The sequence below is a fragment of the Myiozetetes cayanensis genome, unplaced genomic scaffold (genome assembly GCF_022539395.1).
Source record: "Myiozetetes cayanensis isolate MyiCay16 unplaced genomic scaffold, myiCay2020 scf10, whole genome shotgun sequence".
Lineage (NCBI taxonomy): Eukaryota > Metazoa > Chordata > Aves > Passeriformes > Tyrannidae > Myiozetetes > Myiozetetes cayanensis.
Genome location: NW_026086605.1, coordinates 4,879,253 through 4,900,710, shown reverse-complemented (window position 1 = coordinate 4,900,710; position 21,458 = coordinate 4,879,253). Strand labels below are relative to the sequence as shown.

General features: G+C 42.0%; 1 protein-coding gene across 1 annotated transcript; it reads right to left on the bottom strand.

Annotated features, from left to right (window-relative positions):
• Positions 1 to 363: 363 nt before the first annotated feature.
• On the bottom strand, positions 364 to 18,119 carry MKI67 (marker of proliferation Ki-67). The gene is given in 20 exon segments (XM_050305395.1): positions 364 to 898; positions 1,445 to 1,849; positions 1,852 to 2,254; positions 2,256 to 4,456; positions 4,834 to 4,900; positions 5,554 to 6,397; positions 6,399 to 6,636; positions 6,639 to 6,770; positions 7,798 to 7,920; positions 8,008 to 8,179; positions 8,892 to 9,007; positions 10,211 to 10,613; positions 12,105 to 12,343; positions 12,656 to 14,134; positions 15,079 to 15,157; positions 15,701 to 15,770; positions 16,220 to 16,335; positions 16,418 to 16,499; positions 17,904 to 17,940; positions 17,943 to 18,119. Coding segments are annotated over 20 exon segments (7,398 nt in total). The 5' UTR covers positions 17,995 to 18,119; the 3' UTR covers positions 364 to 758.
• Between the last annotated feature and the right edge of the window lie 3,339 nt (positions 18,120 to 21,458).

Genomic DNA, 21,458 nt, shown 5'->3' with positions numbered 1-21,458 from the left:
AGACCACAGAAAGTTTCAGGATTTTAATTCAGGTCTAAAATCTCCCCAGAATTTCCACGTCCAGGCTGAATTTTCTCTGTTGCTGCATTGAATAAATTAACAAGAAGCCACCAGCCTCAATGACAAATTACCCATAAAAGATCCTAAAAACCATCTCCAAACCACCCCAGAGAGAAGGAATCTTAGAAATAAACCTGGGAGAAGACAGTAGTAATTACACATTCTTAACTACTCTTAGAAACACAAAACACACAAGGTTCCAAATTGTTTACAGGTTTAATGACTTAAAAATCTCCATTTTTCAGTAAAAAGAACTTAATTTTTTTAAAAAAATTTATCAAAATTTCCGTATAATAGTTCTAATACAGCCATAGTTTTTTAAAAGAATATTTACAGAGCTCTAATGAAAAATAAAACTTAAGCATATAAAAATTCAAGCAGAAAATAACTTCACCTGGCAGTAATATGGCTTCCTGATTGCTGTACTAATTAACAGAAAAATTGGACCAATACTGGTGTAACAAGATGTATTTTTATGTCTGCAGCTTTGCACAAGCACCTCTGGTTCAGGAAACACCACACATAGACAAAGCTGTTAAAAAAACACAGTACGAAACATTTTGTAAAGCAATGCCTGAATTATCAAAATCTGAGCTTAAAATCTGAGTGCAAATCAATTCACATTTAAAAAAAAACCAAACCAAACTGGAATTTTAATGACTGAATTGATTTAAAAACTGGTTCTGGGACTCTTAAAACTATTTCCTTGTTCTTGTGCTGGATCTTGTCTTCCTGTCCATGACTCCAGAGGTCTGAGCTGCCCTCACATTCTCTTTCCCAAGTTCTTCCTTGGTTTTGTTCCTTTTTCCTTTTCCCAGCGATCCGTTTTCAGCATTCCCTATTTATACACAGAGAAATTGACTGTAAATTTGTACCACTAACCAAACAATTCACACAAATTTTCATCTTCACTTCCATTGTTTTTAAGGGAAACGTCCCTACTGACAACATTCCAAAGATTACATCTCTGAAATCCAACAAACCAGATACAAACCCCATCCTTCTGCACATCCAGTATCCTTTTAAGTTGCATCCCTGAGGATTTACAGCTATTTCCAAAAGTAGGTTAACATTAATGAGAGCACCAAAACCAATTAGCTGCCATTTGAGGTAAAATTCCTCCCACTGAACTGTAAAACTTAAAACATCACCAACACCCAAGGAAAGTCCTGCAAACATAAAAATCTAAGTTTTTTGGCAGGAAACTCCTCAATATGGAGCTCCAAAGAGTCACTGTCACCTCTATTTCAATGTTTGTTTGATCATATTTGCATCACGGCGGTTTTTAAGTTATATCACATTTGTGTGAGCTTTGCACACATTATTGCTGTATCTGTACATGACTTGGCCACCCTTAGAAGAGAGAAAGCAAATTCTCACTCACCTGATTTTAGTCTTTTGGGTGCTGAGTCATCTGCTGGCAGCTGACACTTTCTTTTGCGAGAAGTGGACGTTGCCTCCGGCACAGGGTTCCCCTCCTTTCCTTTTCCAGACCGATTCCTGCCCTCACAACCAGTGGATGTCACACACAAATTCTTGGTTTCCAGAGCACTTCCATTTTCAGGTGACTCACTGTTCTTATGGAGAGAAGTAGAAGTAGCTGCCTCTGATGTGAATTGTACCTCCCTGCTGTTATTCCTCGCTTGCCTCGTTCTTCCCCGGCATGAATTATTTTCTGCAGGTGTAGCTTCATCTTCTTTAAGAATCCTCTTTTGCCCTCTACCTTTGGGCAGGTTGGATTTTTCCCTGAGAGAAGTGGAAGGAGTTTCTTCAGATGTGGAAGAAGTGTTTTCCTTCTGCTCACTCTTGATGGATTTTCTTTTGCAGATGGAGTTCCTTCTAAAAGTTTACTCTGCTGTTCTTCAGGAGCTCCACTCTTACCATCTTCTGGCAAACCTTGAAGTGAGGTGGAAGTACCAGCCATTGAAGTGCTTGTTTGCCTCAAGTTCTCTTTTGAAAGATCACTGTTTTCTTGGGAAGAATTGTCCCAACTCACTTTTTTTGCTTCCCTATAGTTATTCTTCCTGCCACTTTGTTTCAATGAGCCCTGCTCTCCCTGATTAGGACTTGAGGCTTCTTTGAGGGCAATTTCTTTCCTCCTGCTTTTTCTCAGTTGATTTTCTTTTACAGGTGAATCACCAGTTTTTAAGGGAATGGTTTGCTCTTTTTTGGGATTGTCTTCCTTACCATTATCCTGCTGGTAAACCACGTCTCCCTCTCAGAGGAATGGAATTTGTTGTGTGTGATGCCAGTGCAGTTTCTTTCCTTCTGCCCCTTCCTGATGGCTTCTCTTCTGCACAGGACACTGTTTCCAAAGGCACACTTTGTTCTTCATTAGCTCCCCCATCTTTAGCATCAGTCTCTGACAAGCCACGTGTTCTCTGGAGAGGAGCTGAACTTTTTGCCTCTGCTGCAAGATCAATCTTCCTCCTCCTGTCCCTTGCTGATGCATTTGCTTTTGCCTGAGAAGTTTTATTTCCCAAAGCTGTATTTTCATCTTCCCTCACAGTCATCTTTTTATCACCTCCTTCCAGCAACCCACGTCTCGTTCTGACAGAAGGAGACCTCGATGGCTGTGATGCTGCACCAACCTCTCGTCTTCTCCCTCGTCTCGGTGGATTGGCTTCAACTGAACAGGGAGTACCTTCCAAAGCTGCATCTTGCTCCTTCTCAAAAGCCTCATCTTTACTGTGATCTGCACTTAAAGTTTGTTTTTCCACAAGGGTAGGACTGGCTGTTTGTGGAATGGAATCAACCTGCTTTCTTCTGCCCCTCCTCACTCGTGAAGAAGCATTTTCCAAATTCTCATGTTGATTGTTGTCAGTCACTCCTTCAGCGTCCCCAGGTAAACTGCTTTTTATTTCAACCTCTTTGGAACTGCCTTCTCCAAGTTCAAAATTAACTTTTTTACCTTTTCTAAACGCTGCTCTGTCTCTTTGTGCTGGGTTCTCCTGCAGGATTTCAGTTTCTTTTGTTTTAAGTATTCCCCGTTGGTTTCTTGTCCGTTTTTGATGGCCAGAAGCAAGACTGTCACTGTTTGCAGCAGGTACTGACATGGCAGCTGGGCTGTTCTGCTCCTTTGTGACTTGGGATGTGTCCTTGACACAAACAGAGCCCAAAGAATCTTTGAGAGATTCATCCACTTCTGTGTCTGACCTAAACTTGGAAGGAATTACTTTTAGGTTGCTCCCATCTTCGGTAAATTCCTGTGTCTTTTGCTCCAAAGAGTCTTTTTTGCCTCTCCTGCTCCTCGTCCTATTTGTTTCCTGTGTTGCCCTTCTGTTTGCTTCCATGTTCACAGCAGTGACTGGCAGTGTGTTTGTCTCCTGAGATGGTGGCTCTGGCTTTAATTTTTGAGATGCCTCTGTTGTAATTTCTGTTTCAGATCCCTGAGATACTTTTTTCTCCTTCTTGGTTTGTGGTTGTGCTTCAGTTTGACTCGATGTTTCCTCAGTTTTCTGAGTGTTCTGTGTGTGTTCATCAAGTGTGACCCCACAAATGTCTGCTTTTCCTTCAGCTGAGTGCTTTCTGTTTCTAGTACTTCTTAAAGACTTCACTCTTTTCTCTGTTACCTGTACTTCAAGTTTTGTTCCCTTTTCAGGTTCTTCTGCTGCGACAGCCTCAGGATCCTTGTCCAAAGTCTGTTCATCTCTTTGTAGGACTTTTCCTGGTGGGTCTTTACGAAGCCTCCTTGTTGTTGCATGAAGTTCTGCTGAAGGATCTTGTTTAACTTGGTCGTTTCTAGCTCTTCTTCCTCTTTTAGGTGGAATCAGTGGTTCTGTGTTTTCTACTCCTCTGGTCCTCTTCCTAGGTGACAGAAGCACTTCTTCACTGTCTTCTATACCACTGTCATTAGATTTGCTATCAGCTTTATTATCACCTGTTTGCAGCTGACAGTTTTCATTCTGAATGTTACCAGGTCCTGTCTTTCTGGCTGGGTCATCTCCACTTTCTAACATGTCACCGACACCACACTCCTGCAAAGTCTGTTTGATACTTGCAGGCTCTTCTTGTAGCACTGAAGAACCTTCAACACAAGACTCAAGAGTCTCACTTGGATGTTTTAACTCCTTCAGTTCGTTCCTTTTACCTCTTCCTGGTCTTTGAGCAGCTCCACGTGGTTCCTGATCAGGGTGCTCTGAAACAACTTCTTGTAGGCAACGCTTTGCTCTCCTTCCTCTTCCTTTGTTTTCGGGTGTGGTTGCTCCCATCTCCTCTTGGGTGCTGGTTGTATTTTGCAATTCTTTAACATTTACATCCTTTTCACTCTGCTTTGCTGCAGCAGGATGGACAGTCCTCCTTGGCCTGCCCTTTCTTGGTCTCTGGGGAGACTGGTCTGCACTGGTTGATTCCTTTTGTGGAGAATCTTCACCTTGGGAAACATTTCCTTTATTTTCTAGAACAGGGCAAAAAGCACAGAGAAAAGTTAAACATTACTATGCCAGACCAAAGTATCTGTGAGTTTCCATTTTCCTAACAGTCACCTTTCTCAAACAAATCACAATTATTTAAAAACTAAATATTTTAAAATTTTTAAATTAATAAATATTTTAACCAATTATGCTCTTGAAAGTCTTCGCAAAGATAATCTGAAGTGGAAATCTTAACATCAGTTTTTTCACACTAATATGTTCACCTGTCTCCAAGGGAAAGAGGGATCTTAGCTCAGGAATTAGCAGAGCTCACTGAGAGCTTTAAACAAGATTGGAACTTCATGGTAATGTGCATTACTTTTTATATTCATTATTCCTCTAAACAAAGAGTTGTACTCACCAGGTTTATGGTTGGAATTAGAACAAGGAGGTGCAGAATCTTGCTGAGAATCCATTACTGATCTTACCTAAGGGAATAAACAATAACCCATAAATGCCTGTTTGACAGGACAGGAAATTATGGAACCAACCAATACAAAATGTATAGTAATACTTGTAAAAATTCTTGGTAAATCCTTTTCCCTAAAAATGAAATCAACTAATTTTATAACTCCCGTAAGCACACAAATGTAGCAAACAATTCTTGCCATCTTAAAGTGGTGTAGCAGTTTTTAAAGTGAAAGACAACAAACACTGCAGAGTTAAAAAGTAACATTAACTCCATTGGTTGACAGGTGTCTCAATGAGTGCTCAAAGAGAACTTGGGGTATTGAAGAAAAATGGAGTGTTTTGCTATGTTCAATTGTAGTTCTAAGCACTAAACCCGGTGATACTCAGCATATTACCTACAGAACATGAAAATCAGCACCAATAAAATTCACAAATTACACAAGTGATGAAGCTGGGAACTGTTAAGGTCAGAATGGTCACTCAGAGCAACCTCAGGAGCTACTTTCACAGGACCCCCTCAAAGAAAATACATATTAACACAGGGAAAGGTAGCTGCCTATAAAAGGCTCCAAGACACAAGATGTCATCCTAGGAGGCCTAGCAATTCTTTTCAACCACAGGCTCCAAAGCCTAAACATAGCCCTTCCAAAAGGTAAAGAAAGAATTTTACCTCCATTTTCTCTGGTGTATCAAACATTTCTGTCATTCCAACATAGTCCACTTCACCAGCAGAAGGTTTCTGCCTGGGCTCTGCCATGAGCCTTTGCAGCCCTACAAAATCCTCAACTGGTTGATTCTTCTGTCTGGGAGACCTCACCAATCTGCTGATACCAAACATATTTTCTATGGGTTGAACCTTCTCCTTTGGTGTCTTGAAAATGCGGCTGATCCCAACCATGTCTTCAACTGGTGGGTATTTCTGCTTTGGGGTTTTCTTGACTGAAGTAACACCTGCCGTGCCTTTTACTGCTCTCCTCTTCTGTACTGGAGTCTTCAGCAACCTTTTAAGGGCAATTTCATCTACAACTGGTTCTGGCTCTTGCTGTGGGGTCCTCATGAGCTGCCTAATGCCAGTCAGGTCCTCCACTGGCTCTGGTTTCTGCCGAGGGGTCCTCAGCAGGTGCTTGATGCCTGAAAAAGCCTCTGCAGGCTCCAGTTTCTGTTTCGGGGTCCTCATGAGCCTCCTGATGCCTGACAAAGCCTCTGCAGGCTCCAGTTTCTGTTTTGGGGTCCTCATGAGCCTCCTGATGCCTGACAAAGCCTCTGCAGGCTCCAGTTTCTGTTTCGGGGTCCTCATGAGCCTCCTGATGTCTGACAAAGCCTCTGCAGGCTCAGGTTTTTGTTCTGGGGTCTTCAAGAGCTGCTTGATGCCTGACAGAACCTCTGTAGGCTCTGTGTTCTGTTTTGGGGTCTTCAAGAGCTGCTTGATGCCTGACAGAACCTCTGTAGGCTCTGTGTTCTGTTTTGGGGTCTTCAAGAGCTGTTTGATGCCTGACAGAACCTCTGCAGGCTCTGCTGTTCTGCTTTGGGGTCTTCAAGAGCTGCTTGATGCCAGACAAGAACTCTACTGCCTCTGACCCTTGCTCTGGGGTCCTTAAAAGCTGCTTGATGCCTGACATGACCTCAGCTGGCTCCAGCTTCTGCTTTGGAGTTCTCCTTTTCCTTCCTGATTTCACCAGAGATGCTTGTTTTTCTGGAATCATTGATAAACTATCCATATTAATATTATCTTCCTGCACAGCTTTTCTTTTTCAGGAGTTTTTGTGGATATTTCATCAAACACAGAGCTTAGAGATGACTTCTCTCTCAGCAAGTGACAAATGTCTGGACTCTCTTGTTTCTGTTCTGAAGCATCTGAACTATTTAAGGGTGACACCATCATCTCTCCTGGAATAAGTAGTAAATTTATGTAATGAACAATAGTTCAACAGTTAAATTTCACACCAATAGAATGAATAAGAAAATCACCTACACAGAAATTAATTGGAGCTACAAAATTTTCTTTTGATACATGATTAATATTAATGGTTCTTTTTATGGGTTATGGATGCTTCGGCTCTGTAAGGTGATAGATAGGGACACACAAAAGAAAGAAAAGACTCCTAATGGTTTCCTGGAAAAACCCCACACCTGGTGAGACATTCCTAGAAACCAATAAGAGGATTAAAATGAAGAAAGGAGTGATATGGAGATAACAGGGCCTTTTATCTGAACATCCTGGATGCCGCTGAAAATTCAGGAAGTGGACCCTTGGGCCTATTTCATCTGCCTATCACCCCAAAAATTAGTTTATTGACTATAGACACTCAAACTGCCTGAAGAAAAAGGTCTAAAGACAGATTGGACATAAGCAAAAATCGAGGAGAAGTTCCATCAGCGCTGCAGAAGAAACGGAGGGGCTGCCTTTTCTCCCTCCACCTTCTCGGGACACTGTGGGCTGAGCGATGGCTTCACACACACACACTGCTTCTACCTTTGCTCCATAGTACTTTAACTGTCACAAACTTGCATTAATAAAGGTGTTATTTCGTGAACTGTTCGAGTGAGTCCGTTTTTAGGTGCTGACAGTTTCACTGACAGTGAAATAACTCAGAGGAGAAACCTGCTGAGGGGCTTTCCTACTGCTGTTCAGTGCAGTCCTTATACAAATAGGTATCAAATGTTCTCTCTGTCTTGGTTAATCTGTAAGCAAAGGGTCTCATTTGTCTCAACAGACTGTTTTGGACATTAAAAGGCTTTGATCTCCCAGGGGATGCTGACAGCCAAACAAATAAATTAATACAGGCTGGACAGAAGATTCATCTTTTCTGCCCCTTTTCACATGACAACCTCAATACTTTAAGTCTGCACAGGCTGAAACCACAGCTACCACATATTACACCTAAATATCCCTTTTTTCAGATAACAAACATACCAGACTCTTCAGGGGTGTGCAAGTCAGAAATGTCCCCTGCAGCACAGGTTGGTGTAAAATCTGCAGCCAAAGGTAATGTTTTTCCACTCTGATTTTCTGGAGTTTGAAACATCTCAGGCAGTCCTAGAAATTGTATTTGGAGAAATAAACACATGTTTTTGACACAAGAACTACACAGGTGGCAGAGTGAGCAACAGACTAAAATCTCACCTGTGAAGCTTTCATCCATATTCATGTTGAGCTTCAAGATGGGGTTTTTTACCACTTTAGGGACGTGTCCAGCTGATCTGAGTGTGGTGGAGTAAGCTCTACCTACCACTATTGTAGCAGGTGACTCAGCATGACCTGTGCTGAAGTGACCTTTTATTTTCCTCTCTGGAGTCTGCAGAGGCAATAGGAAACAGACAAATAAGAGTTATTAAAGGTTCTTCTTGGACGAAGAGGTGGCCAAGCCGCTCTCCATCACTGGTCATCACTCCTGGTTAACCAGGCAGGTCCCACATGACTGGAGGTTGTCCTGTGCCAGTTATAAGCGTTGGAAGGACAACACAGGGAACTACAGGCCTGTCAGCCTGATCCTGGTGCTCAGGAATGTTCTGGAACAGATCAGCTTCAGTGTGATCACATGGCACGTACAGGACTAACAAGGAGCAGGCTCAGCCAGCTGGGGCTTAGAAAAAGCAGGTCCTGCCTGACCAACCTGACCTTTTATGACCAGGTGACCCATCCAGTAGATGAAGGAAAGGTTGTGGATGTATCTACCCAGATCTCAGGGAAAGGAACAGAGCTGGGAAAGGGTCTGGAGCACCAGGACCAGCTTAGGGAGCTGGTGGGAGGGTCAGCTGGGAGAAAAGGAGGCTCAAGGAGCTCACTTATTGCTCAAATATTGGACTCAGTGACCCTGGAGGTTTTTCCAACCGTAATGATTCTATGATTCCTTTAAACTAAACCTACATTCCGTGACAAAGGCATCAACACCCATTTTATATGACACTGAGAGCTCAGGAGCCTCCAGCTTCTGTAGTAAAAATATGTCCAAGCTGTTTGGTGGTTATGCAAGAAAACAAAGTGAGCACGAAAAAGGAAAAGAATACCTTTGGTGGTTGGTTTATCTTCTTTGGGGGTCTTCCTCTTCGGACACTCTTCTTAGCAGTCTTTGACTGAGGTCTTGCAACACCCGATTTTACCACTTCTGCCCAAGATTTTGCAACTAGAAAGCAAGTGAGAAATAACTACTTTAACTCTCAGTTGTTTGAGTGGAAGATCACAATTATTTCTTTATGATTCCAATTGATTTTCTTTATGATTTCCCAATGCAGTCAGACACAGGAAAGAGGTTGTTGTATCATCTGACAACACCAAAAAGTGCTCTCTGAAACACTTCCAGTTGGAAAACCCCTATTTAACAATTGGCCAAGTTTCCCCAGGATGACTTTCCACAACAAAACAATGAACTCCACACAGTGTCAAAGAGATGTGAGATCCCAGAACTGAACACTGACCCAATTCCATTCTCACTCTTTTTGTAAGGAGAGAATTTTTCCTGAAAAAACTTGCCATGAGCCTTTCAGACTCATTGATCCATGAGCTTTCCTCTGGTGAGATTTAACATCAGAGAAATGGTTTAGAAGCAAAGCATATCCAGCTTTTCTTTCATCGCCTTCCAGAGGAATTTCCTAGGCAGGAAACTCTATTTATACTGCTTAAAGCATTTAGATCTACACAGTTTTTTGTAATTTTCCTTGTATCACCTCCCTATTACAGATTCCAAAAATTCCCAGAGCAAGGTTACCTTTATACCAGCATGGTTCTGTACACAGCAGAGGCATCAGGGAATTAGTTATGGCTGTGTAATAAATAGAGCTGGAAGTTTGTAGGACATCTGCCTCTTTTAATTCAGAAAAAAGAAGCTGGGAGAAAACAGGGATCATACAAAAGAAGTCAGTTTTTTGTAAGTAGAAATAAAAAGGGGAATGTTGTTCCTAAAGAAAAGGATATTATTATTGCCCTGTCAGAATTGCTGTGCAAGTCTGTAAATGAAAAGAACTGAAAAGCTGTCATTGCAAAGGTGTTCTGGATTTAGGGAAAAATACCAAGCTTCCAGGAAATTATCTGAAAAAGCACTGGAAATTAACCTTGCAAAGAGGATGCTAATTTTACAGTTTTTCAATTTCTGAACACAAAGTTTTGTGTTCTAAACATGGGTTAATAGGTATTTCAGTAATATTGCTGTATGAATACAACAACATGCAACATTTTTGCACTTCCCAGTTGCTTCCAACAAACCCAACAGCTGTCAGAAGACACAACAATCTCTTGGTGGCCTCTGCATAACCAAACAAGCCTAGTTCAGTTTTGTTTCTGTATTTTAAAGCATTGAAATGAATATTTCAAATCAGCTGCTGAAACAAACCTAATAAATTGGCACTGGAGGCACCACTCCTTCTCTTTGCATGGAGAACTCCCACAGCCCCGCTCCTTCTCTTCATGGAAGTGCCCTTCGAACCCACTTGGGAACGCCTGGTTAGTTTGGTAGGTGTAGCTGCTGCAAAGGTTTTGTCATCTTGGTTAATGGGGGAAGATTGAGGTGTTTTCACCCTCACACCACTTTTCTCCTTTGCATTCAGGTCCTGTGCACCAGAATCCTTCTCCTCTGGGATCGGGAGTGGCATCAGGAGCTGGGAAATGGAGAAACGCCCTTTCCTGGAAGGGGTTGGAGAGCCTGAAGGAACTTGGGGTGTTGCCTTCCCTGAGGGAGGGGAGGAGGCAGCTGGGGACTTCTGGGCTGGCAAACTTCTTAGTGACATTTGTTCTTCCTGGTAAAAAAAAAAACAAAACAACAAACCCAACAACATAGAATTAACACGTGGTGGATTTGGGGATTTTTTTCTTCTTTTTAATGGAGTAGTTTTTCAGCACATCTGCACTGAAGATCAAGTTGTCCACTGAAGGATTGTTTATCCTTCTCATAGAAGCAATCAGGGCCAGAATGAACCAAGCTGGGCGCAGACATCAACAGGCTCAACCCACTGAGGGTTGAAAGCCTCACTCCTTTCATCTGTAACAGTCTCTGTGGGAACTCATAACTATACTTAAACTCAAATGTGCATCACACTGAAACAAAGTATGGAAAGGGAAGGAGTATAAGGTAACAACAACTGTAACCATGTGTACTGGCACAACAAAGACTGACTTAAACCTCACAACACATCCCACTACCTCCCAGGCTCCTGACAGGACTGGTGGAAGCTCCTCTCCACAGATTTTTAAGATTTGATCCTATGCCATCAAATCTACAGAAACTGGTGTTATTTAATCCTTCGTGGTCCCTCAAAAGCACTGGAATTATCAATGCAGATTAATAACTGAACCTGTCTGGTCAGCATTCCTATCTCCATCCTCTGAAGAGTCCTGTGGAGTGACTCCCAGCTCTCCAAAAGGTTCAGGGAGAGATGGGACTGGTATCCTGGGGACTGGACTAGGAGGATTAAGTAGCATGGATGTCCCATTAGTTTGTCCCAGCAAACAAAATAAACTCAGTATCAAGTGATTTATCCCAACTGAAACATTCACTGCTATCTTCCTTATAGGAACTACTCAATGACTCCTATCAGATCTATTCCCTCACTGGAGCAGAACTGATGGAAAGTGTCACCAGCTCATAGGGAACAGCCCAGGTGCCTCCCAAACCAACCCTTCTCATGCTCTGAGCTGCATCCACGATACAATTTAAACAATTCTAAGGGAGGGTGGTGAAGGTCCATTGCCCACTTCAATTTTTAAGGTAATCTGGGATAATGCCAATGAATTTGAAAGAGAATTTCAATCTTGGTGGCATCTGATGAACTTCACTTATGACCCTACCCACAGTAGAGCCCCAGTTTTTGCTTTAACAGCATTGTTACTCAATGGGAGGGTCTCCTTAGTCCTTTTTATTCTTAGCCTTTCCCATCCTTACCCTTTTTCCACGCCCAGCCTCCACTTGGATCATTTTACATAGATTTTAGTTTCAGAGTGATTGATTTTAATCTGATTTTTCTCTGTGTGCTGTAACCATCTAGTAAATTGCAGAGTGACCTTGCCCATGAACTTTGTTGCACTTTCACTTCATAATAAACTGCTTTTGCCAATGCCTTTGCTGGTGATTCTCTGAGCATCCTAAAACACTCACTTGTGACACCAACATACATCAAACAAGGTTTGCTACTAATTTTGAATAATAAATAATAGAATTAAAAAATACAATATAATTTATAAATTCTGTTCACAGTAATGGTCTTAGCAACTTGATCAGTTCTAAAATTTACCTGGTCTGTGAAGAGCTTCAATCCCTGAGCCTTTTTCAGCACAGCACGAGGTGAGGTTCCATAGGGCAAGCTCAGCCTGGCAGGTAGAGCTCCTCTTTTAAGGGGAGAGTTGGGAGGTAAACTTTTATCAAAAAGTTCTGGACTCAGATGGCCACCAAAGGACACTCTCTTTCTTTTTCCTGAAGCCTGAAGGAGCGAATCACCACTTTTCCTCTTCTGAGATAATCTTCTTCTCTTGCCTAAAAAGTGCAATTGAAAATATTGCTAAGAATCCAAGTCAACATTTTAACCCACATGGAAAGCAACGTTCCCTTGTGTATGTTGAAGTTGGAAATGAACCAGATGGGAATTTACCTTAAAGAGAAATAGATTTAATTGAGGAAATTTTAATACATGTTATTGAGTATTGTTATGACCATATATAACTACATATTTTAGAACTAATGTCAGCAATTGGTTCTATATTTTATGTAGGTGTTAAAATTCTCAGAAAGGTGTTTTAAGAATTTCTCAAATACGAAAACAAGGCAGTGGATGAAATGCTATTTTACCTGAGTCTTCTCCACCCAACAGGTCAGAAATATTTGTTTCTGGGACAGCCTTGTTGTCTTCCAGAACAGGAGCACTTCCAGAACCTCTCTTTGCTGACAGTCCACATGGTCTGATATCACCAGCATCTTCCAAGTCTTGTTTCTGGTGATGCCCCTGCATGGCCAGTTCTGCTGGAGTTCCACTCTTTTCTCTGTCTCTCATCTTACCAGGATCTTCTTGCACAGTGTTTGCCTCTATTGCTGTTTCAGTCAGCATTCCAGAGCTCCTTGGCCTTCCCCTTTTCCTCTCAGAGCTCCTTGGCCTTCCCCTTTTCCTCCCAGAGCCAGGTGTCTGACCAGCAGGAGATGCCATTAACTCTTCTGAAGCCAGTGTCTCTGAATGGACACTTTTGTCCACGAATTCTTTACTCTGCCTGCTATTTCTTCTGGGACTCTTGGAGAAAGAAGCCGGACTTTCAGGCAGTTGCACCTCTGAGGTAACAAAGTTTGCCTGATCACTGATTTCCTTCAGCACTTCTTGTGCAGGTGTTCCTGATGCGTGTTCTTTGCTACGTCGTCTTTGCTTTAGGGATTTGTTTTCTGGGAAGGGCAGTTGTGTGGTGTCTGAACCTTCCCTTGGAGTTTCAGCTGGAATTTCTGATGGACACTCGGGTTTCAGTGACACACGCCGGCGGGTGGTTGGAGTATCAGCGTTCACAGGAGTCATTCCAGTGGTTTCCTTGGACGGAGACACGAAAAGAGAGCGAGGGCTCTTCCTCCTGGGCCTCGGTGTGGACAGCACGTGTTTATCTGCTTCAGAAAGCTTTGGGGTGTGAGTCGTAGAGACACGTGTTTTCTCCATAACTGAAGAATTCAAGCGTTCTATGGAGCACTGCTGCAGTGAAAACAGGGAATTCCCACCATTCTCCCTGCTGGGAGTAACCTTGGCACCTTTAGATCTGCCTGGGGTGCTCAGTTCCTCAGGACCCTGCAAGTGACTCTGACTGGTATCTCTTGACACCTCCTGCGAAAGAGAAGTTGGAAGACTTCTGGGAAAGCTTCTCCTGGGAAAACTCCTCCTGGGAGCACCTCCTCCAGCTGCCAGCTGCTGAAACCCAGAGTGGTTCACTTCACTCCTTACAATTACACATTCTTCCATATTTCCACTTCTGCCTCCTTCTTTTGCTTTATTCAGGCTGCCCAGATCACAAGCTGGTGATGAAACCTGAGCCCTTGGCTCTGGCACAACGCTCTCCCCACCTTTTCTCGCAGCTTGTTGGGAGTCATTTCCCCTGTGCAGAGATTTTTCCATTTGCATATCATGTTTCAGCTTTTCATAGAGATGAGTAAAGGGAGACATCTCATTTTGCTTTTTAATAACTCGATGTATTCTGTGTGAAGGTTTGGGTGTTTTTGTTTCAGCAGGTAAAGTTTTGGATACATTTCCCTCTGTGGTTTGTTTATTTTCATTGGCAGTTTTTTCTTCACACTCAGCATTATCTGTAAAGGAAGGAAAGCAAAACAAAAAGTCATACAGAAAGTTACTTAAAAATTGCAGAAGTACAAATATAAGTTCCATAAATACAGATTAAAAATTTCTTCCATTCCTCTTCCAAGACAGTCAACTGAAGGGTCCACTGAAATGGAATACGTGAAAACAGCCTTGGCTTTTAAAACTGGAATATTTGTCATAAGAATCAAATCCGTTTGTAGATAAAAAGCCTTCCCCTAAAAAACTTTGTATCTTTACAAAGTATCTTTGTATCCTTGTTTAAGACAAGAAGGATGGGAAGGTAAAGTCCTGGCATTTAACCAGTTCATGGGCTATAACTACCAGACTTGGAAGCTCTAAATTTTTCTGCTTCTACATGAAGCAGTTACTGCAAACAATTACTTCAATGTATACCCCCAAAATTATATTTATTTCAATTCCTTATTGGGAAAAAATACAGGAGATAATGCAATACTTGCTCAAAAGAGATCTAGCAGAGAACTGCAAGGTAAATTTTAATCAAAAAGGTGAATGTGCCACATGCTAAGTGTTTGCTGCCTCTGCAAAGTAAAATGTAACTGGAAATTGTTTCAAATACCAGTTTCAACTCACATTTGTACTGCACTTACAAAGCCGGTGAACTGACCATCCTTTCCAAATGGAATGTGCCTAAATCACTGAAAGCAATCTCTATGAATTTTGCCTATTCCAGGTTGTTCCTGCCCATTTGTCAGGATGCACTTAAGTGATTTCTCCTGGCAGGATTTAGATTTGGGATATCCCAGCATGTAGGTATAATGAGATAGTCACTGCCACAGCAAGGTGTTGTCAGATTCAAGAGTCTTAAAATGCCTTTTTTTCTACTCTTTCCAACCTTGTTTTTCTTCTTATGCCAAGAATGAATGCAGTTAAGGGGACCCAAGAAAACAAACCCCATAAAATGGGTACCAACCTGAAGCACCAAGACTTTTAGATCCTGAAGTTTGTTTGTGTAATAATTCCACTTCTGCCACCTGCTGAACATGAAGAACCTGTAAATTTGTACAACATTACAGCCCAGCAACAAGTATTTTACAGTTTAGCTTTCAACTGTACGTTGAAAAAACTCTTTATAAAAGCATATACATTGTTTACTAAACAGGTTTAAAAGTATTCAAATCAAATCCCAGAATATCTCAATATTTAAGAACATTGACCAACATGTTTGAGGCCCTACAGAGCAGAAATTTATCTTGTTTTAGCATTATTAGCTCTAAAAGCAGTTGAAGCATAAGAATATAAACCAGCACTTTTGAATCTCCCCTTCTTAACAGACTTAGTGGAAGATTTATAGCTTCACCTGTATTAGTAACATCACAGGTTATTAATTATCTATTAGCAAAAACTGACAAGCTTAAAATCACTGAATTTTTTAAAGTATTTATCTGAAGGAGTTTATTTGTATTTTCAGATACAAAGGTAGTTTAGGGCTGAAATGTTATTCCTAAGAAGAAAATACAACAAAGAAATAAAACACTGTATCACTACTGACACCAATGTACTTGTAACAGAAGAGCCCATGGCAACAAATTTACCTGGAGAGTTTCATCTTTTGGAGACCTGGAACGCCTCTTCTTTGGAGTTGGCTGGAGAGGATATTCAAATCTGAAAGAAATATTTTAAAATACACCGATTTTTCATCAAAGAGTTGATGACTAAATTCCTATTACCAAAATAAAAGACCTAGAAATTGTTGTGCCCTCCCAACAATACACAAGTCACTTTTAAAGGTTTTAACAACTTAAAAATACTTCTAAACTTATCCCTAAAACTGACTACACTGGAAACAAACCCAAAACAATCTCTGAAGACAGTTTTATCTTTATTGATTTAGCTTAACATGAGTAATAAAAAACCCAGAATCTTCAAGCAATCCTGTCTTCTGACAAAGGTCTGTAAGACTTTGTAAAGAAATATGAAATAAACACATTCTCGGATCGAGTAATAAACAAGTAAAGAAATACGAAATCAAGTGTAAAGAAATATGAAATAAATAAGCTACATGAAGTTCCATTCTTGGATCAATTAATGAACAGTTTGGCACTGGTACCCACCTGAAAGAACGATCGATAATAGTTAAGACATCGCCGTGTTTCAGAGGAACAGGCTGCTCAAAGCAAACCCCGTTCAGCTGTGTGGGGTTTACTGCGCTCAAATTAGTCAGTACTGCCTGAAAAGAGAACAAATATTTCAGTGGCCCTGCTGAGGTGCAACCTGGCAATGCTTGTGGTATGAAAACATGCAGATCTTACCTCCTTGTTCTCGTTTATTTCGATTTTACAGTGCTCGTTGGAGACCCAGGGCAGTCGCATGCGGATGTCACACTCTTTTTTCCTGGGGGGAAAGACAGTTTGAGTCTCACACAGGACACAGAAAAATCTGCTCTAGAGTTAGGGGATTTCCCAATATTTTAGTTAATAATTGTACAGAAGGGTGATTTCTAAAACTGGGAAAAAAATTAACTACCTAAAAATCTTTGACGTTTGGGAAAAAAATAGCAGCTCACATGTCAGAGAATCCACGTCAGAAACAATACATGAAATACCCAAACTCTCAAAAAAGCAGATCACAACAAGCAGAGACATGACTACAACAGACAACTGGTGGTTTGAGATTGTTTCCCAAGTTTCCTCAAGACTTGTGGAATATTTCTATGCAATATCAGCACATGCTTTTAAGCTCTTTCTTAGCCCTTTGTTACTGATCTGAGAACTTTTGGTCTCACCTAGATAAGCACTTTTACCTCCCTAAAAGTTGCTAGGGAAGAAAAACATGATTTTAAGTGTACAAACTTTCCTTGTCTCTCCTTTTTTTTAGCTAATCTCTAATGCTTTTGATGTGCTGTAGGTCTTAGGCAGGAAACATAACAACTACTGTGCACAGTACCTGCTGAAATTAGTACTTGGGGAAATTTGTACCTGCCCGAAATCAGTGTTTGCACCATTCATTATCACCTGTCTGGGCAGCTCTGCTCCAGCCAAAGAACAATATCATTGACACTGGAGAACTTCTCAGAGACTTTCACCATGGGGTGTGATTCTGGACTGAACAATTACAATTATTTAAGGTAATATAATCAGCAAAGCACTGAACAGGCCTAGTTTAAGATAAATAAAAATATTTAACTTGCAGCCTATTTACAGTAAGATCATATAGTCAAGTCTTCAGACATCCTATTTGGGCACATTAATTTTATTTTTCAATGTAAAACATCTGCATCAAGCTCACAACCCACTATCACTCAAGTGAGTAAGGTTAGTTTCAAGACTGGAGAAGGAGGTATAGATTCTTAATATTAATTCTAGTTTTGGTTGACATCTTCCATTAGTGAGGTTCTGAGGTACAAAAAAGTAAATGAAAACTTGTTTTCACTTGTCAGTTATCTGGAAACTGTCTCTAGGTAAGACAATTTCAGCACCTGTTTATAAATTGTGGATTACTTTTAATCCCTTCCCCAGATTTCTTTTGGCCAGACACTTAAAATAAATAAATAAATAGATAGATAGATAGATAGATAGATAGATAGAAGTAGTTCTGGTAAGGAAAGGACAAAAAGCAGTAACAAAAAAGAAGTTCAGTTTTCTGGTCCTACAATTAATTAGTCCAGGATTACCTTCCCCCCACTGTGCATCATTCACAAACAAACATTTATTTTCACAAATAAGTATTAAAAGATCTAATCTGCAAGGAAACATCACTCATTATTTCTATGTGTGCAAGTGCTCAACGAATTCTCACCTTCCAAATAAACAAGAAGTCGAGGTGAGCGGAAAACAATTCCATCAGTCCCGTTCCTTTTAATGACAACAATTTTCCCGTAGCGCGGCATCTTGGAATGTAGGGAAGAACCTTACCTGGAAAAGAACACCCAGATTGTTCATCCCAGTAATATTCTATGAGAGCGAATTGATTTACATTTTTATATGCTATTTTTGTTCAACATATTCCAACGGACAGAAGAACCTCAGTGCTGTTTCCATGTGTCTCCCTCTGTAGAAAACTGGGAATATGCTTACGTAAAGTCAGACTATTTTATTTACTTAAGAAGTATTTGCTACCCACTAGAGCCTTTGAAGAAGAAAGAGGAGGAACAGAATTTAACTGATTAAAACCCATTTGCACAACCAGATACACTTTTTATACACTTTCATGTAATCTGAGTTATTTCACGTGTAGATACGAGAGTGTCACGAAGCACAAGAGATCCTCAAAGAAGCCTATATAAAAAGACTATACTGAAAGCAGGAAGGGAATTAAATGCAGTTAAGAGAGACCCTTCTGTAATTTTTTGCTCGGATAAAACACTCGTTGACAACAAGCCCCAGCTGGAGGAGAGCCTGACAGTGCCCTCAGGAGCCCCCTTGGCCTGTGCCTTGCAGGGAACGACAGTATTGGGAGTCCTGCACTCAGAGCACCCTGTTCACAGCACCCACCGGATCCTGCAAGCCAAAAAAACCCACACGGGCTGCACAAGCCGGAATTTACGAGCCCGGGCTCCGGGCAGCCACAGCCACCGGTGGAGGTGGGGGGCACATAAACACGGAGGAAGGGAGAAATAAAACCCCGGGAGGGGCCGACAGCCACCACCGCAGGGTGGGCAGTCACCGAGCGGAGAGTGTCATGCGGCCCAACCCCTCGCCCCAAAGCCGGTTTCCCCGGCCCCTCACCCTCCGGCCCGGCCGTACCTGGTTCCTGGGAGCGCTGGCGGCCGCTGAGGGGCCCCGTGTGGCGGAGCCTCCCCCTCCCCCCCGGCTCTCCCGTCACGGCGCGGCCCCGACTGAGCCCTTCCCGCGCGCGCACCAGCCCCTGTGACCGCGCACCCCACCGTGTTTGGGCGGTGTATCCCTCCGCCACGCACCGAAACGAAGCCTCCGGGAGCCGCTCAGGCGGACCGGAGGGGGAGCCGCCGCTGCCGCCGCTTTCCACTGCTGGCGGCCGCCGTGGCTGAGGGACTGCGCCGAGCCCGCCCGTCCGCGACAGGCGGCACCGGGCCCCGGGTCTCTTTTAGCTTTGCGCGGTGCCCGACGGGCGGAAGGAGAAGCGAATCCAGATGCTGACGGTTGAGATTTTGAAAAGGAGCGCGGCGGCCTCTGATTGGTGGAAGGGGCGGCGCGCGACGCGCGGCGGAGCCAATGGGAAGCGGCGGAGGCGGTTTGAGTTCAAACGGAGGCTCCGCCCCCCCGGGAGCCGCTCCCGTCTCGGGGCGGGGGGAGCAGCGCTGAGGGGACCTCGGAGCTGAACATGAATATGGACATAAAAACCTGCCCTTGTCCCTGAGCCTGTTCATGAGCCTCAGCCCGCGATTGTACCTGTGCCTGAACCTGAATCTGGGCCGATACCCGAACCTGTGCTTCTACCTGGGCCTGTACCTGTACATAAACCTGGACTTGAAGCTGAACCTGTGCTTGCCCCTGTGCCTCTGTACCCGTATTAGTACCTGTATCTGTGCTTGTACATGAATCTGTGCCTCTCCCTGTACCTAAACCTGTGCCTGGACCTGAACTTGTAACTGAAACACATTCCTCTATCTGAACCTGTACCTGTATCTGAACCTGCACCTTTGGCTGTGCCTGTACTTGTACCTTAACTTAGATCTGTACCTGCACCTCTATCCGTGCCCATACCTACACCTGTATCTGAACCTGTGCTTGTACCTGTAGCTGTATTTTACCTGAACCTGTGCTCACACAGGTACCTGCATCTCTGCTTGTGTCTGTTCCTGAACCTGAATCTGATCCTAAGCCTAAGCCTCTGTTTGTAGGTTCACCTGTATCTGATCCTCTGCCCACACCTGAACCTAAACCTGTACCTGTACCTGAACCTGTACCTGTACCTCTGCCTGTGCCCATTCTTGAATCTGTAATAACAATAGCAACAATAATAATAACAATAAAACAACAATAACAATAATAAAACTATGCATTATTGAGATATGGAATCTGGTGACCCTAATTCCAACTTAAAATTCTGTGCATGTGTAAAGGGAAAGAGATACAGGGGGTAAAAGGGTTGTCCAGCCTTTTGTGCTTCAGGGGATAAAATTCCCCTACCCAGATGTTTCCCAAAGCAGAACTTTTGATATTACTACTATTTTATTTCATTATCTAGCTTGCCTCAAAGACTATTTTATGTGGTGTGATGGCTTTAGGGTACTTTGGATGGGACACAGTCAGATATAAGAAACCTTTTAAATGGTATTTTTTTCCTCAATTGAATTCTATTTCCTCAATTTTCCTCAACTTGGAAGTCTATTTTATTAAGTGGGGTTTTAATTTAGTTCAGCACATTAAGGATATATTAATAATAACAATAATAATTTACTAGTATTTTAGCTTTCCACTATAGCTTTATTCTCCTGGACAACCTTTAATTTAGATATAAAACATTAAAAAATCAGGTTTCTACTGGATAATTAATTGAGTATAATTGCTAATACACAGTTATTAAAGTCAGATCCTTCCTGGGGGTCTTTACAAGGGCAGTTATTCCTGAATGTTGTATCTAAACCAAACAGTTTACACCAGTAAAACTCTTTGAAAGCTGAATTTATTACAGTCTCTCCCAGCCCACATGTGATCAAACAAAATGAATAAATAAATCTCCCCAAAGCCAATAATTGTATATTCTGACGTGATTTACAGTGGTTTATTAGTGCACTTACTGTCACTGCCTCTGGGAGAAATGTCCCTGCAAACACAGCACTACTTAGAGGGAAACACAAATTATAATACAGGTTTTAAGCCTGGCTTTAAATCTGTCTCTCTGAAATAGCACCTGTACAAATATTTGCAAAAGTAGATTTACAGGAGGAGAAAAAAAAAAGGCATTTTCTTCAAGGTTTAAATTTGCTGTTGGGTTAATTTGGGAACAATTAATTTAGGAGGAGCACAAGCTGACAAATACACCTGAATCCCTGCTGAAGTAAAATTGTCAACTGTCAAAAAAATGGGGAGAAAAATTAGTTTATTTTAAGTCAGTGCTTGAATCTCCTTTAAAATCAGCATCTTAATTCCTCCTGTGAAGATCCTGTTTTGTTCAAGTGTCTGAACCGGTGGTTTGGAAGCCCTAAATGAAGTTTATTTCTCACAGATTTGTAACACCACTGTTTTATAACTAAAGAGCAGAAGCTCCCATTAAAGTTTCTACCAAATTAGGGCTTTTATAAGGTATGAAATAAATAACTATTCAGGCAAATCTGGAGATGAGGAGTTACTGTGTGATGAATGGCTGAAAATTTAAAGTTTTGCAATACATTTCCTCTCTTAAAATAAGAGTTTATGGCACTGACACATT